Source organism: Sinohyriopsis cumingii, chromosome 10 (genome assembly GCF_028554795.1).
Source record: "Sinohyriopsis cumingii isolate HCF-2022 chromosome 10, ASM2855479v2, whole genome shotgun sequence".
Taxonomy (NCBI): Eukaryota; Metazoa; Mollusca; class Bivalvia; order Unionida; family Unionidae; genus Sinohyriopsis; species Sinohyriopsis cumingii.
This window is the reverse complement of record NC_142970.1, coordinates 42,395,755-42,412,065: the sequence shown is the minus strand read 5'-3', so window position 1 is coordinate 42,412,065 and position 16,311 is coordinate 42,395,755. Positions and strand designations below refer to the sequence as shown.

Below are 16,311 nucleotides of genomic sequence, written 5' to 3'. Positions count from 1 at the left end.
TACTAAATTTGGTATGCAGAATTGCAGCAATTAAAAAGAAGGAATCATCTTGAGTTTCCTGAAAATTATTTCTGGCCACCAGAGCATCAGTCCCTTCTTGGGACTCTTGTTCAAATTATTCAGTAGTTACTAATAAGGACTGTTTTTAAGTCTAAGATTTGACTTGCTTTGTACTCTGTAAAATTAAACTTTGACCTTATCTCCTTTCCTTACATTGAATTAAAACTAATAACAGAAAATTGCATTACATTTCAGATTTAAGTGATGACTCAAATAAAACCTAACATTTAAATGAACATAAATAAGCCTTAATGCTAATTAGGTAATAACATATTAAAAAGATGAATCCAAAAACTTTATATGAAGTTTCAGTACAATACCATTTCTGTATTTCAGGGCAATCAAGGAGAAGAAGCAGAAGAATCTGGTAAGCATTAAGGCACAAAACATGTAAACTTTGTTTGTTTCTCATACAGAAGTTTGTATGCATTTTTTTATTAACTCGTGATTAGACAAGTCAGTTCCCCTTTTTCAGTTTAACATACAGAAGTTTGTATGCATTTCTTAATTGACTCATGATTAGACAAGTTAGGGTCCCATTTTCAGTTCTCATACAGAAGTTTGCATGCATTTCTTTATTAACTCGTGATTAGACAAGTCAGTTTCCCTTTTTTAGTTTTTCATACAGAAGTATGTATTTCTTAATTGACTCATGATTAGGTTAGTTAATTTCCCTTTTTCAGTTTAGCATACAGAAGTTTGTATGCATTTCTTGACTGACTTGTGTTTTGATAAGTTGGTTTGCCTTTTGCAGTTTAACATGCAGATGTTTGTATGCATTTCTTTATTGACTCATGATTAGACAAGTCAGTTTCACTTTTTCAGTTTTTCATACAGAAGTTTGTATGTAATTCGTTCTTGAATAATGATTAAAACAATGATCACTTAAGAAAGATTAATATTGGTCTTGTTGCTATTTATTACAAAGATCACTTAAGAAAGATTGATACAGTAGTCCCCCTCTTATAAGGCCATCCCTAGTGCAGCTGGGAAGTGGTCTTATAATGAGGGTGGCCTTTTATAGAGGGGGATGACATATGTGAATAGTAATACATATGAAGAAAGTCACAAGTACATTTAATTTTAAAACATTTAATATTTTCATTAAAATATCACATGCATGTTGTGAAATAAAAGAAAAACAAACTGTTTCATCATTTTCAAAAGAATGTTATGAATAACCATTGATATAGTTTTAAATCTGTCTTTATAATTATGTTACATATCACATCATCTCTCACTCTGTTGGTAACAGTCTAAAAAACAAGCCAGTCTCATCACAATTAAAAATATCCTTGCTGTCATATCCCTTGCATATATCGTTTAGTCTTTTGTTCCAATTTTCGACAACTTCTTTATTAACATCAGCTGATTCTCCAGTAAGGACAGAACACTTAATATTGTGTCGCATTTGAAATCTGTGCAAACATCCGTTACTTGCGGTAAAGTCGTCATATCCCAATTCAACTGACAAAATTGTTGCTTTTTCTTGTCATTCAAATCAGGATACAAACATCTGGCTCAAACAATCTTCCTTTCTCCGTCCATTTCACCTTCCCACTTCTGCAGAATTGCTTCCTTATCTTTCATGATATTGTTTTTCTGAGTCTTTCCGACATTAGTTTTCTGCAAGGATCCTCGACCCCCCCACCCTCGAACCTCTCGGTTAGTTGAATTACTTTCACTCTCTCTTCTAAACTGATAATTGTTCTTTTCCTCGATGACATGTTGATTGTTTTGCAGTAAGTTATTCATGTTGCCAACTACAATACTGATACAACAATTTTGTATGCATCTAAACAAATTGCTGTGTGTTTTTAAAGGAAGTGATATTGTCACGTGATTCATTAGTCGCAGTCGGGTTCCCTATTGATTTTATACACATTTCTTTACACTAAGTGTGTGAAGCCAAAATGGCTTCGATCACGCAGATTTGACCTCACGGCCGTTAGGATTGGTAATTTTGACAATTATTGTCAATAGTATTAGCCACTAATTATCAAAGTGAACATCTTACTAAGGGAAGCCATAAAGACTATCAAACCATTTTTCTGCTGACCTGTGTATTATACAACGATGCTGCCACTTCTCGGCTTGTTACTACTGTTCAATAATTGTAATCTTAACAATTATCGAAGTGACTAAACCGGACATCTTATGATAACACAGCAGTAAGGCTAATTGGATTACATGTACTTACCCTTTTGTATGGAGTAAAATTTTAGTCTTTCTCAGCTTTATGGAATAAATGTGGCTTCTCGTGAGGTGTATATGATATAATATTAACCTTAATGGTACATGTACTTTAGTCAACACTTCTTTCAGTAACGAAAACCTGATATTGGGAAACAAAATCAGATTACTTAACACACATTATGAATAAAATACTAGTTCTGGATACATATCAAAATAAAATGCGGCCACTTGTAGGGGTAAATTTATATTATTGCACTAATATGTTGGCCGCTAGTTGAGTGAGCTGAGTGGCCTTTCGTGAGGGGTACTTTTGAACACAAAATCGTCGGTGCCAACAGATTCTGGCCGTAAGGAGCAGGGGACATTCAAGAGGGGGACTACTGTATTGGTTTTGTTGCTATTTATTACAAACATCACTTAAGAAAGATTAATATTAGTCTTGTTATTTATTACAATGATCACTTAAGAAAGATTAGTATTGGTCTTGTTATTTATTACAATGATCACTTAAGAAAGATTAATATTGGTCTTGTTATTTATTACAATGATCAGTTAAGAAAGATTAATATTGGTCTTGTTATTTATTACAATGATCACTTAAGAAAGATTAATATTGGTATTGTTGCTATTTATTACAATGATCACTTAAGAAAGATTAGTATTGGTCTTGTTGCTATTTATTACAATGATCACTTAAGAAAGATTAGTATTGGTCTTGTTATTTATTACAATGATTACTTAAGAAAGATTAATATTGGTATTGTTGCTATTTATTACAATGATCACTTAAGAAAGATTAGTATTGGTCTTGTTGCTATTTATTACAATGATCACTTAAGAAAGATTAGTATTGGTCTTGTTATTTATTACAATGATTACTTAAGAAAGATTAATATTGGTATTGTTGCTATTTATTACAATGATCACTTAAGAAAGATTAGTATTGGTCTTGTTGCTATTTATTACAAGGATCACTTAAGAAAGATTAGTATTGGTCTTGTTATTTATTACAATGATTACTTAAGAAAGATTAATATTGGTATTGTTGCTATTTGTTACAATGATCACTTAAGAAAGATTAATATTGGTCTTGTTGCTATTTATTACAATGATCACTTAAGAAAGATTAGTATTGGTCTTGTTGCTATTTATTACAAGGATCACTTAAGAAAGATTAGTATTGGTCTTGTTGCTATTTATTACAATGATCACTTAAGAAAGATTAGCATTGGTCTTGTTATTTATTACAATGATCACTTAAGAAAGATTAGTATTGGTCTTGTTGCTATTTATTACAATGATCACTTAAGAAAGATTAGTATTGGTCTTGTTGCTATTTATTACAATGATCACTTAAGAAAGATTAATATTGGTCTTGTTGCTATTTATTACAATGATCACTTAAGAAAGATTAGTATTGGTCTTATTGCTATTTATTATAATGATCACTTAAGAAAGATTAGTATTGGTCTTGTTATTTATTACAATGATCACTTAAGAAAGATTAATATTGGTATTGTTGCTGTTTATTACAATGATCACTTAAGAAAGGTTAATATTGGTCTTGTTGCTATTTATTACAATGATCACTTAAGAAAGATTAGTATTGGTCTTGTTGCTATTTATTACAATGATCACTTAAGAAAGATTAATATTGGTCTTGTTGCTATTTATTACAATGATCACTTAAGAAAGGTTAATATTGGTCTTGTTGCTATTTATTACAATGATCACTTAAGAAAGATTAATATTGGTCTTGTTGCTATTTATTACAATGATCACTTAAGAAAGATTAGTATTGGTCTTGTTGCTATTTATTACAATGATCACTTAAGAAAGATTAATATTGGTCTTGTAATTTATTACAATGATCACTTAAGAAAGATTAATATTGGTATTGTTGCTATTTATTACAATGATCACTTAAGAAAGATTAGTATTGGTCTTGTTGCTATTTATTACAAGGATCACTTAAGAAAGATTAGTATTGGTCTTGTTGCTATTTATTACAAGGATCACTTAAGAAAGATTAGTATTGGTTTTGTTGCTATTTATTACAATGATCACTTAAGAAAGATTAGTATTGGTCTTGTTATTTATTACAATGATCACTTAAGAAAGATTAGTATTGGTCTTATTGCTATTTATTATAATGATCACTTAAGAAAGATTAATATTGGTATTGTTGCTGTTTATTACAATGATCACTTAAGAAAGATTAGTATTGGTCTTGTAATTTATTACAATGATCACTTAAGAAAGATTAGTATTGGTCTTGTTGCTATTTATTACAATGATCACTTAAGAAAGATTAGTATTGGTCTTTTTATTTATTACAATGATCACTTAAGAAAGATTAATATTGGTCTTGTTGCTGTTTTGTTTAAGACCATTTTTCAACACAACATTGGCTATACATGGCAGCCAGTATAACTACTGGAAGAAGATACTTGGAAAACCTGGAAAGGACTATGAACCATGCTGGCAAACTTTCTCACCTACCCATATTGACTGATCCCAAGGCCCAAACCCATGCAGAAAGAGCTGATTTGTCAGTGATCTATAACAGTGAGCAAGTTAAACCACTTAGTCACTCTGGGCCCATAAAGATTAATAATGTCTAGTGGAATTTAAAAGCACTTATCAGTTAGCAAAGATCAATGTAATAAAGTCAGTTGTGGATTTTTAAGCTAAGATCAGTTAGGGGAGAGTAATGTAATAAACTCTAGTGAATTTGTAAAGCAATGCATGGGAGAGGTTACTGTAATTAGGTCTATAGTGGATTTTTAACCCAAGTTCACTTACCAGAGGTTAATGTAATTGAGTCTATAGTGGATGTTTAGAGCAATGATCAGTTGCCAGAGATTAATGCAATGCCTGTAGATGAGCATACCAGTAAAGAACAGTTAGTAAAGATCAGTGTAATAAAGTAGCAAATCTTGAAATATGTACACGTTATATCTACAACAGTATATGTGATGTGATGTGATTTTGATTTTTAACGTAGCTTTAAAAATTTTTCAGTCATATTGCTACGATGTCTGCAATGTGGCAGTTTATAGTGATGTCTAGCACTGGGGCATCATGCCACAGACATGTAGCATGATGTCCCACCCAGTCACATTATCCTGACACCAGGCCGACCAGTCCTAAGTCCTAATGAGCCTAACAGTAAAGAACAGTTAGTAAAGATCAGTGTAATAAGGTAGCAAATCTTGAAATATGTACACGTTATATCTACAACAGTATATAAACTTAGATCTGGATGTATAATTCCTCAAGATACATCCATGACTTGGTCTACTATAGATCTTAGAGTATGCTTACTACTGCTATAGATCAGAATGTATGCTTACTATTGCTATATCTCAGAGTGTATGCTCACTACTGCTATACATCAGAGTGTATGCTTACTACTGCTATAGATCATAGTATATGCTTACTACTGACATAGATCAGAGTGTATGCTTACTACTGACATAGATCAGAGTGTATGCTTACTACTGCTATAGATCATAGTATATGCTTACTACTGATATAGATCAGAGTGTATGCTTACTACTGCTATATCTCAGAGTGTATGCTTACTACTGCTATAGATCATAGTATATGCTTACTACTGATATAGATCAGAGTGTATGCTTACTACTGCTATACCTCAGAGTGTATGCTTATTACTGCTATACATCAAAATGTATGCTTACTATTGATATGCATCAAAATGTATGCTTACTACTGCTATACATTAGAATGTATGCTTACTACTGCTATACATCAGTGTATGCTTACTACTGTTATACATCAGAATGTATGCTTACTACTGCTTTACATCATAGTATATGCTTACTACTGTTATACATCATAGTGTATGCTGACTAGTTCAATAGATCAGTGTTTACTACTGATACTGATCAGAGTGTCTGCTTACTACTTCAGTAGATCAGTGTGTGCTTACTATTTCAATATATCAGAGTGTATGCTTACTACAGAATGTCAACTAGAGATATGCTTATATTGTGTTCAGAAATTGGACAAAGAACTGGTTCATATTTTAAAAATCAGAAACACAGATTCTGTGCACTACTACTGATAACATAAAATTCATGATTATCCGAAATTCTTGTTATGATTGTTTATTAATCTCGCTTGTAGAGGAGATGAAATTGTCAGGTCTTATTTTTAAACTGAACTTCATCCTTCGTATTAGGGACAGAAACCCTAGATTTAATATAAATTAGTCATGGTAACCAGAGACAAATGTCTAACATCCCTAGATGTGTCATGTCAACCAGGGATAAATGTCCAAAAGACCTAGATTGAATACAAGTCATGGCATCGGGAAAAAGAGTGTCTGAAAGGGCTAGATTTGTCATGGCAACCAGGAACAAATGTCCAGAAGCCCTAGATTTAATACGAGTCATGGCACCAGATTAAGGAGCAGACCTGACGGTGTCACAAAATTCGATCATAACAAGATGTATCACTTTTTTGAATGAAGTACATGTAACAAGTCACTTGTGTCACTTTTTTTAATGAAGTACATGTAACAAGTCAATCATGTCACTTTTTGAATGAAGCATGTGCAACAAGTCACTCATTTTCACAGCTATTGCTGCCAATAACTTGAGTTCTTGATTTCACCTTTTTGAATGAAGCATGTGTAACAAATCACTCATTTTCACAACGATTGCTGCCAGTAACTTGAGTTTCTTGATGAATGGGCAGTAGACATATATGTTTTACATTGTTTGTGTATTTTTGACATTTTGCATCACTAGTTAACTAAATGAAAGTTTCTCTCTGAAAACAAGCTAATATCCATTTAACTCTGTCTGGCAAAATATTGTGAGAGGCTTTCATGGGAACCTGCCATTGGGATAACAATATTATTTTGACAGTTCTTTAAAGCTGGGTCGGACAAATTGTTAGAAATTGATGATACTGTTACTGAGAATGGTACTCATTTCATTTTTGCACGCCTAGTAAGACTTGGTATAGTTGCAACAGAGAATGGTACTCAATTCATTTTGCATGTCAAGTATGGCTCGTATAGTTGTTACAAAGAATGGTACTCAGTTAATTTTGCAAGTAAGACTGATATAGTAGTTACAGAAAATGGTATTCAGTTATTTTACAAGGCAAGTTGTTGTTGTTGTTGTAGGGTTTAACGCCATTTTTCAGCACGCGATAGGCTATACATGGCGGCCAGTATTAATGGTGGAGGAAGAAACCGGGAAATCCCCGGAAAGAACCACCGACCCTCGAGAAGCTACTGGCAAGCTTTCTCACATATCCACATTGGCCAAATCCGAGACTCGAACCCACGCAGACAGAGGTGAGATGGCAGTGATCCGTAACGGTGAGCGCTTTAGACCACTCGGCCACTCGGGGCCCCACAAGGCAAGTAAGGTAATGGAATAGTTGCTACAGAGATTGGTACTCAATATTTGTATTTGCCAAGTAGATATGGTATAGTTGTTACAGAGAATGGTATGCAGTTTTATTGCAAGTTAAGTAAGGCTATGGTATAGCTGTTACAGAGAATGGTACTCAATTCCTTTTGCATGTCAAGTACAACTATGATATTTTTGTTACAAAGAATGGTACTCAATTCCTTTTGCATGTCAAGCAAGACTGATATGTTACAGAGAATGGTACTCAGGTAGTGTACAAGTCCAGTAAGGCTATGGTATAGTTGTTATGGAGATTGGTACTCAGTATTTGTATTTGTCAAGTAGGACTATGGTATAATTGTTATATAGAATGGTACTCCATTATTTTTACAAGACAGGTAAGGCTATGGTATGGTTACAGAGAATGGTATTCATTAATTTTATTTGTCAAGAGTGGTATAGTTGTCTCAGAGAATGGTACCCAATATTTTTATTTGTCACGTAGGACTAGGGTATAGTTGTTTACACTTGTTTAGTTGTAACCAGATAGCCTTGAAGAAAATCTAGTTCCAGCCTAATTAAAAACGATGTTGATATAGAACGGAAACAAAGCATAGTAAGTTTACAACATTAATGCAGACTAGAACTTCAGACAGGTATATACATTATTGAAGATTCAATCATAAATTTACTTAGTATTTTTGCAGAATTTATTTATTCTGCAACTATCGATTTCACAAAATGATATCTTTACATTTCCCATGATTCATTATTTTTAGAAAACTGTTTATCATACAGTTATTACTTTCATTGTTTTATAGTGAAACTCTTCACCTTTACAGCAAAATGTTTTATACAGAGTAAACTCACATTTCCATTATTCTTAACATCTAAGATATTCAGTGATCAAATAAGAAAGAACTGATACTCTATGCACATAAAAAAATCTCTTCACTTAAAGAAACAGAGTGTTTGTTCTGGATCTGCAATCTTTACTGTTATCTATCTAATGCACAAATAATACATTTATTGTTACAGACGAATTGACTGTGCTGCATTTCTCACACAGAAAAATAAGTAAACAAACTTTGTAATGAACATTCAGTAAGCCCATATAGTAGATGCTTGGTTAAAGATGAGAATGAAAAAGTAGCATTTGATTAACATAGATCAAGCTTTGACTGGTGTTTCCATACATGCCAACCATTATGCTTTTGGCGTAATCATTATGCTTTTTTTCACTAAATTACGCCTTACACGTAAACATATATGGATTACGCTTTTCGGTATATCCACCTTCCCCCCAAAAAAATTGTTTTCTCGTTTTTATTAAAATCCTATTAATCCCACAGACCGTATTTTAGAAAAGACGGCTTCTACATAACTACAATATAAGAGTACGCTTCTCTGTGGACCTGCGTGCACTTTCCTAAGAGTAGTATGTTCTATTTATAGCAACTATCCTATTACCAAGAAACGTGCTGGTTCTACTTTCAAACTTTTGACCTCATATTCTATTTATAACAGCTGTATGGCTTAGTGAGGAGAGGACAGGCTGGTTTTCTAATTTTAATCTTTACTCACAGATTCTTTTTTCAAATTTATATTTAGTACAGAACCAGTCTATAGGTATTTGGCGCTGAAAAGTATAATTTATTTTAGTTGATGCATGTATGACAGCAAAAATATCTTCTTTCAAATAACAATCCTCCAAAGATGAGGACACAAGGGCATCATCATGTGATGTCTATTGCAGGCCGTGTGGAAAGAACTTTCTATTTGGCGCTGAAAGTCTTCAGATGTATTCTAGTCGATGTTTGTGTTAGAGCGGAAGGAAATCGAGGGTCATGGGTGGAGTGAAGTATTTGGAAGTTTCGTACCTTCTCTCTTATATATTATGATAGTGAGGGTATTTTTTCACTCTGTATGATTTTTTTTCTTTTAGATGATTGTTTATTTCTCTTAACATCAAGCTCGCGTCGAGCACCTGTGAACGTTCCATTCTCGGACACAGAAGCTCACCCCCCTACCGATTTAAAAATGTTTAATGTGATAAAAAGTACACAGAACTAAGTCAATTGAATGATTGATTTATAATTTCTAACCTGACTGTGACCAGAATGGCACTAATGCTGGCATCCCCTGCACCATTTCATGCTTAACGGACTTTCCATACTAACACGGCGCCATATTGCGTACACTATAGCCTAGTTTGTTTCCATCAGACAACATAATGAGGTAGTTAAACCTGTTAGGCAAATGCTGAATAATTGCGTAAATTACATAACATTGAGAGTTTGGAATTATATCCCTCTGCATACATGAACATAGAAATTAAACCGCTTGTTAAATCCACATGAAAAGCGCAGTTGTCATTTTCCTTTGCTAGGATCGACATTGTAAATATCGGAAGCAGACAACTTACGTATGTACATAGCGGTGATACACCCCTTTGCTGAAAATGGACTTGTCCAGAAACTGGAAATGGATCCGAGCATGTCCGTCTATTGTACTGAAAACTTCGTTAAGCATGAAACGCGCATAATATGATGGTGTTAGGGCCACTCTACTCAAAGTCAGATTAGAAACCATCAATCAATGAATGAATTGACTAAGTTCTTTACACTTTTTACCACATTAAACATTCTCGTTTTTGAAACGGGTTTGTATTATTAGACGAAATACACTGAAAAACCGAAATACACACCGAACAACATATATATTTACATGTTCTCTATGTATATATCGGTTTCCACCCACAAATTATTATTTGTTTTTGTTATAATAATAATATAAAGCAAAATAAAATATGATTTATGTCATTTTGATATGAATTATTTACTTTTTTCCCTATTTATAAGACTATTCATGTAATGGTGTCACTCGGTCATACTTGATTCGTCAGACCTGTCCATCCAGGAGATTAAATTCGTTCCGGAATGATCAGTGTTTATCATACCATCTCCATTCCGGAACGATCAACCTGTCCAATCAAGTACGACCAATTGACGAGTGCAAAAACTAGAAAAAAGTATAAATTTGTACAAATGCAAAATATAAATGTTTGTATTTTTTATTCACTATCACGTAGGGTTAGCAACTAACTAGTTGATGCATCCTTAATGTGAGAATTGCTCACCAGAAATAGGGCTGTAAATTCACACACAGTTTCTGATTTCAACGTACCAAAGAGCTCCTCAAGGGATCATACTGTCAGGGTTGGTAACAACCCTTATCGAACAGGCATATATCCAATATGATGATAAAATTGTTCCAAAGATGAACGTGTTAAAACTAAAGAGATATTTTATACAGAGAAGTATATTTCCTTGATACATAAAGGCAGGACAGAACAATAATGGCATAGTTTGAGATGCTGTGTAAATGGACAGATTTGTAAATGAATTGGTAGAGGAGAGAACTATTTAATTTAATGATGCCTATGGAATTACAGAGGAAATTCAATTTTCTTTAAATTGAAAAGTGATACAATTTTTGGCTCACTTTTTTTGGAAAATTTCTAAAGACTGATTTCAGATTTATGAAAAAAAGTTGCATTGTACCCTAGAAAAAATAAACAATGCCTTATGAGTGTTTTATCAAAGTTACCTTCCAAGTCGAATATTTTTGTGTAGATATTTCCAGCATGATGACACTTTACGTAGCTTGAACCAGCTGCATGCATTGGTCTAAACTGATAGTCATCTCATTGGTCATGGATAATTAGACGTGAAAGAAATATCATTTCACCTAATCCAAACACTGTCTATTTCAGGAAAACTTCATCGGAAAGTTCTCAGTCGATGTCAGCCAGCATTGTTGAGGGATTTGAATTTTAGCACAGTCTCCGATTACATTTTCCAAGAAGAACTTTTTGATGATGTGACAATGCGGGACATCTTGGTAAGAATATCAATATAGATGTATTCAATGAAAATGCAAAGAGGCTATATGCTTAGAACAAGTCAGTGATGTATATATTTCATCGACTGTGTGAAAAAATCTATTTCTTCATTACCATTTGAGATTAAATTATCATAAAATTTTTATTTAGCAGAAAGAGTCTATATATTTATATTACATATTTAGTAACTCAGAAGGCTGATCTGCTCTGTTTCACTGTATGACTGTATATCTAAACATTCTTTCAAAATATAATACAGAGAGGATAGTTGCTTTTAATGAATAAAATGAAAATGTTATTTGCACAGAGCAAGACAATTGTTTTGTTTTATTCTCATATGTGTTGGCTATCGATATGTATAAAAATATAGCCATTTTCTTACTGTCTTCCACATGATAATGTCAGCTGTTTTATGTTCGGCTGCGTTTTGTGCATGTACAATCAGAAAATACGTCCATGTTGAACTTGGTTCATTTGCATGCTTGGTGGCCATACTTAGAAAATACGTCCATGTTGAACTTGGTTCATTTGCATGCTTGGTGGCCATACTTAGAAAATACGTCCATGTTGAACTTGGTTCATTTGCATGCTTGGCGGCCATACTTAGAAAATACGTCCATGTTGAACTTGGTTCATTTGCATGCTTGGCGGCCATACTTAGAAAATACGTCCATGTTGAACTTGGTTCATTTGCATGCTTGGTGGCCATACTTAGAAAATACGTCCATGTTGAACTTGGTTCATTTGCATGCTTGGTGGCCATACTTAGAAAATACGTCCATGTTGAACTTGGTTCATTTGCATGCTTGGTGGCCATACTTAGAAAATACGTCCATGTTGAACTTGGTTCATTTGCATGCTTGGTGGCCATACTTAGAAAATACGTCCATGTTGAACTTGGTTCATTTGCTTGCTTGGCGGCCATACTTAGAAAATACGTCCATGTTGAACTTGGTTCATTTGCATGCTTGGCGGCCATACTCAGAAAATACGTCCATGTTGAACTTGGTTCATTTGCATGCTTGGTGGCCATACTTAGAAAATACGTCCATGTTGAACTTGGTTCATTTGCATGCTTGGTGGCCATACTTAGAAAATACGTCCATGTTGAACTTGGTTCATTTGCATGCTTGGCGGCCATACTTAGAAAATACGTCCATGTTGAACTTGGTTCATTTGCATGCTTGGCGGCCATACTTAGAAAATACGTCCATGTTGAACTTGGTTCATTTGCATGCTTGGTGGCCATACTTGCCACTTGACCTCACAGCCATCTTGAAATAGTTCAGTAGTAAAATGGATCATTTTGCTAAAGTGAATTGTCAAAATTATTTCTTAAAGAAAATCAGATAATTCATAATCAGGCATAAGTAAGTGATAATTGTGACCCATGACACTTCAGTAAGGAAGAAATTCATCTTAGTTGTACTTAAATATAGTCGAGATAATTCTTTGCTTGAGGTTTTCAAGAACTAGTGGAATAAACTGTGATTGTGTGGAGATGGGAGCTTGGCTGGTATTGTTGTAATTACATTTAACATTAGCACTATCCTGATGGAGAAACAAAAATCACATTATATCACAGCCAGTCACTCATTTTTATTAGCAATAAAATTATGTACACCTGCTAGAGCATTATCTGCTATGCAAAAAGTATCATAGTTATTCCAAAACACCTGTACACAATTGCTTTAGAGAACAAATATCACATCAAAAATCTGTTTCTCCATCAGATATTTTACTCAGTCACAATAATGTTAGGATTTACCTCTGCTTCCTCGTGAATCCAGCCCTCCCATTGGCTTGTACAAATCTGTCTGTACTATATTTGAACAAAGGGAATTAACTCTTATATATTACCACTCTTTCTCTTGTTTGGTGTTGGTTCGTGTACCTGTCGTTTTAACTTTAGAGGCAAACCGTAAACAGCACTGAGAATCCGTGGATTTTTATCCTTTTCTGTTAGCCATCCAGGTTTTTTTTTCATGGTGTTTTATTCAGACAGTTATAATGTATAATGTATATTACATTTTTATTTATTTTTGTAAACATTCAGATATTTCATGCAAATTTGTTACCATTTCATACGACGTGTTTACAACGATAATGCTATATTTCAGCTATCTAGTTCTGCAGTACAGATGTTTTTGTTCAGTGGTTGGCGTATTTGACATATATTATTATTATATTCTGATATAAATATACATATATTTATGTATACATGTAAATCAGCATATATTTAATTATCATTTCATTCAGTTCAATTTTTAGTTTGATTATTAATGGTTTTTTCTTTTCCTTTCGCAGATAAATTATTGATTTAGGATGTCAAACCAATTGAAACTTTATTTTGATATTTGATAGCTATTATCTCATATTTGGTAGGATTTGTTTATAATTTAAGATATTCTTTGACAACATAGCTGTTGAATGCACAAAAATGCAGGTGTTTGCAGTAAACAATCACGAATTCTGCATTGCCTGCACAAAACGCTGACTGGCTATAACCTGTAAGAAGTTACCTATACTATGTTTGTTGACATGGGACTACCTTTGGTGGTCTTTTCAACATCAAATAAGCATTCCGATACAACAAATCCCAGGCATGCTCTTCATTTTTGTCAATTTTCTATCAAAGTGTGGACAGTGACTCACTCCACAAAATGTGGCTCCTCCATCAATCATCCACAGTGTGTAACCTATGGGGTCAGCTGATGGTAGAAGTTTTTTTCTTCAAACTAGGTGTAACAACAAACTGCTCACTTTCATGCCCCCATTCCTGGATCCAAATGGATGGGCTGTCAACACCGTTTCAATCGAATGAGAAGGAATCCCCCAACAGTTCTTATTCTGAGTTTAACCAGAAAATAAGAGGCACTAATTTCATATTAATCCTGATTGCCCCTTTCGAATGGTTTACTGATCTGCTTACCATGACAGATGTGCCCATGAAAATCCTAGTGCATGGCACTTGTCTTACAAGCCTTATGCAGAAAACACTCATGTCTTTTGTTGTAGAGAGTATCTCTTCAGTTAGATCGCTGCCACCTTAAACATGAGGGTAAATGACACATTTTTTTTACTGATGTCATGAAAAAAATGGCTTACAAATATCAGTCTCCGGTCTTAGCTGATGACAATTTTTCTGCTGTGTTTTTTTTTTTTAAAGCAAGAAGCTAACACTGGCAACTATTAATGACATCACTATACTCATCCCTCCCATTGTCTCATGATCTAACACTGGTAAATATTAATGGACATCACTACACTTAGCTCTCCTATTGTTTCATGAAGCTAACACTAGTAACTATATTTGGACATCACTACACTCAGACATCATGGGCAAATAAAGTTATTCATGTAGAAGAAACAAATGGTATTACACTTGGTTGCCTTGATGACAATGTTTAAGCCATCTTTATTCAGGATCATTAACTAGTTCATCATCCCAGGAAAACAATAGAGTTCAGCTTCATGAAGTACAGCAATACTGCCAGGGATAAATCTATTTTTTACATACATTTGAACCTCCCACATGATAGGGATTTACCCATACACTTAGGTGTGTTTCCTTTCCCTCCATCCACTGACTGAAATCTCCCATTATAAAGAATAATATCAGTGAACAATTTGATTTGTTCCATAGTGTTGGCATTATGGCTCTATTCTAATATAATATAGGGTAATACTTCCTGGTATCATGCGACAGAACTGACTTATGCAGGGTAAGACAAAAGAGTTGCTAATTTCACCCTTTGAGCCAGACAACATGGTCATCCGGCTTCAATGTTTAAAGTTTATTGATTTGGAATATACCATATCTGAGCTGTTGTAACTCTATAAGGATAAAATAGTATTATCATGGTTGAATTACTAAAGAACTCAATCAGAATAAAACAATAAATATTACTTTGAATCTCTCCATGAAGAATTCTCAGCTATAGATGGATTTGAGTCTGTAGTATTTATGAGCAAAGGTATTCAACAGGATTAAACATGTTATGTTTTACATTACTCGAGAGAGCAAGTTGCATAAAACTGGTTCTATTTGACTTAGATGTTTTAAGTGGAGATGTTGAAGCCTGCCATTGCAAGCAACCAGAATATTACATTTCAGTGATGGTTGGAAACAGGAAATTCAGAAATTGTTCGGAGGGACATGACTATGCTTTCTGCTCATCCTGAAGAACTGATTTTAAAATCTGTATTCATCTTCTGTTCCTTAAAGTGAGAATTGAAAAACATTTCACTTTGTTTCTTTTATGAAGGATCAGAAAACAACATCTGACAAGATAAGAGACCTGATACGACAGATTAAACAAAGTGATCGGGACACCTATGCAAAGTTTAAAGACTGTCTGATCAAGACCAACCAAGCAGATCTAAGAGCCATGCTGGAAAAAGAGGAGAGAGCTGTTGCCAAAGAATTAAAAGGTTGGTGTTTTGCTCAAGTAAGTTTATGATATGGACTAGATCAAGTGAGATTATGATATGGACTAGATGAAGTAAGGTTACGATATGGACTAGATGAAGTAAGCTTATGATATGGACTAGATGAAGTAAGCTTATAATATGGACTAGATGAAGTAAGCTTATGATATGGACTAGATGAAGTAAGCTTATGATATGGACTAGATGAAGTAAGCTTATGATATGGTCTAGATGAAGTAAGCTTATGATATGGTCTGAATGAAGTAAGCTTATGATATGGTCTAGATCAAGTAAGCTTATGATATAGTCTGGATGAAGTAAGCTTAT

The 16,311-nt window shown here is 33.8% G+C and overlaps 2 protein-coding genes and 1 long non-coding RNA gene across 4 annotated transcripts in view; 2 read left to right on the top strand and 1 right to left on the bottom strand.

The window, feature by feature from the left end:
* LOC149789935 (uncharacterized) overlaps positions 1 to 11,417 on the bottom strand; it is a 49,534-nt gene extending 38,117 nt beyond the window's left edge. Inside the window, exon 1 of the long non-coding RNA XR_016423771.1 lies at positions 9,755 to 11,417. This is a non-coding gene — a long non-coding RNA (uncharacterized LOC149789935). The remainder of the gene's footprint in view (positions 1 to 9,754) is intronic.
* Positions 1 to 16,311, top strand: part of LOC149789932 (uncharacterized) — a 475,016-nt gene that overhangs the window by 113,101 nt on the left and 345,604 nt on the right. The window lies entirely within an intron of this gene.
* The window catches only part of LOC149789934 (uncharacterized), a 593,258-nt gene that overhangs the window by 563,071 nt on the left and 13,876 nt on the right, over positions 1 to 16,311 (top strand). Inside the window, exons 15-16 of the mRNA XM_089972007.1 lie at positions 11,425 to 11,552; positions 15,822 to 15,987. Coding sequence (XP_089828133.1) covers positions 11,425 to 11,552; positions 15,822 to 15,987 — 294 coding nt within the window. The remainder of the gene's footprint in view (positions 1 to 11,424; positions 11,553 to 15,821; positions 15,988 to 16,311) is intronic.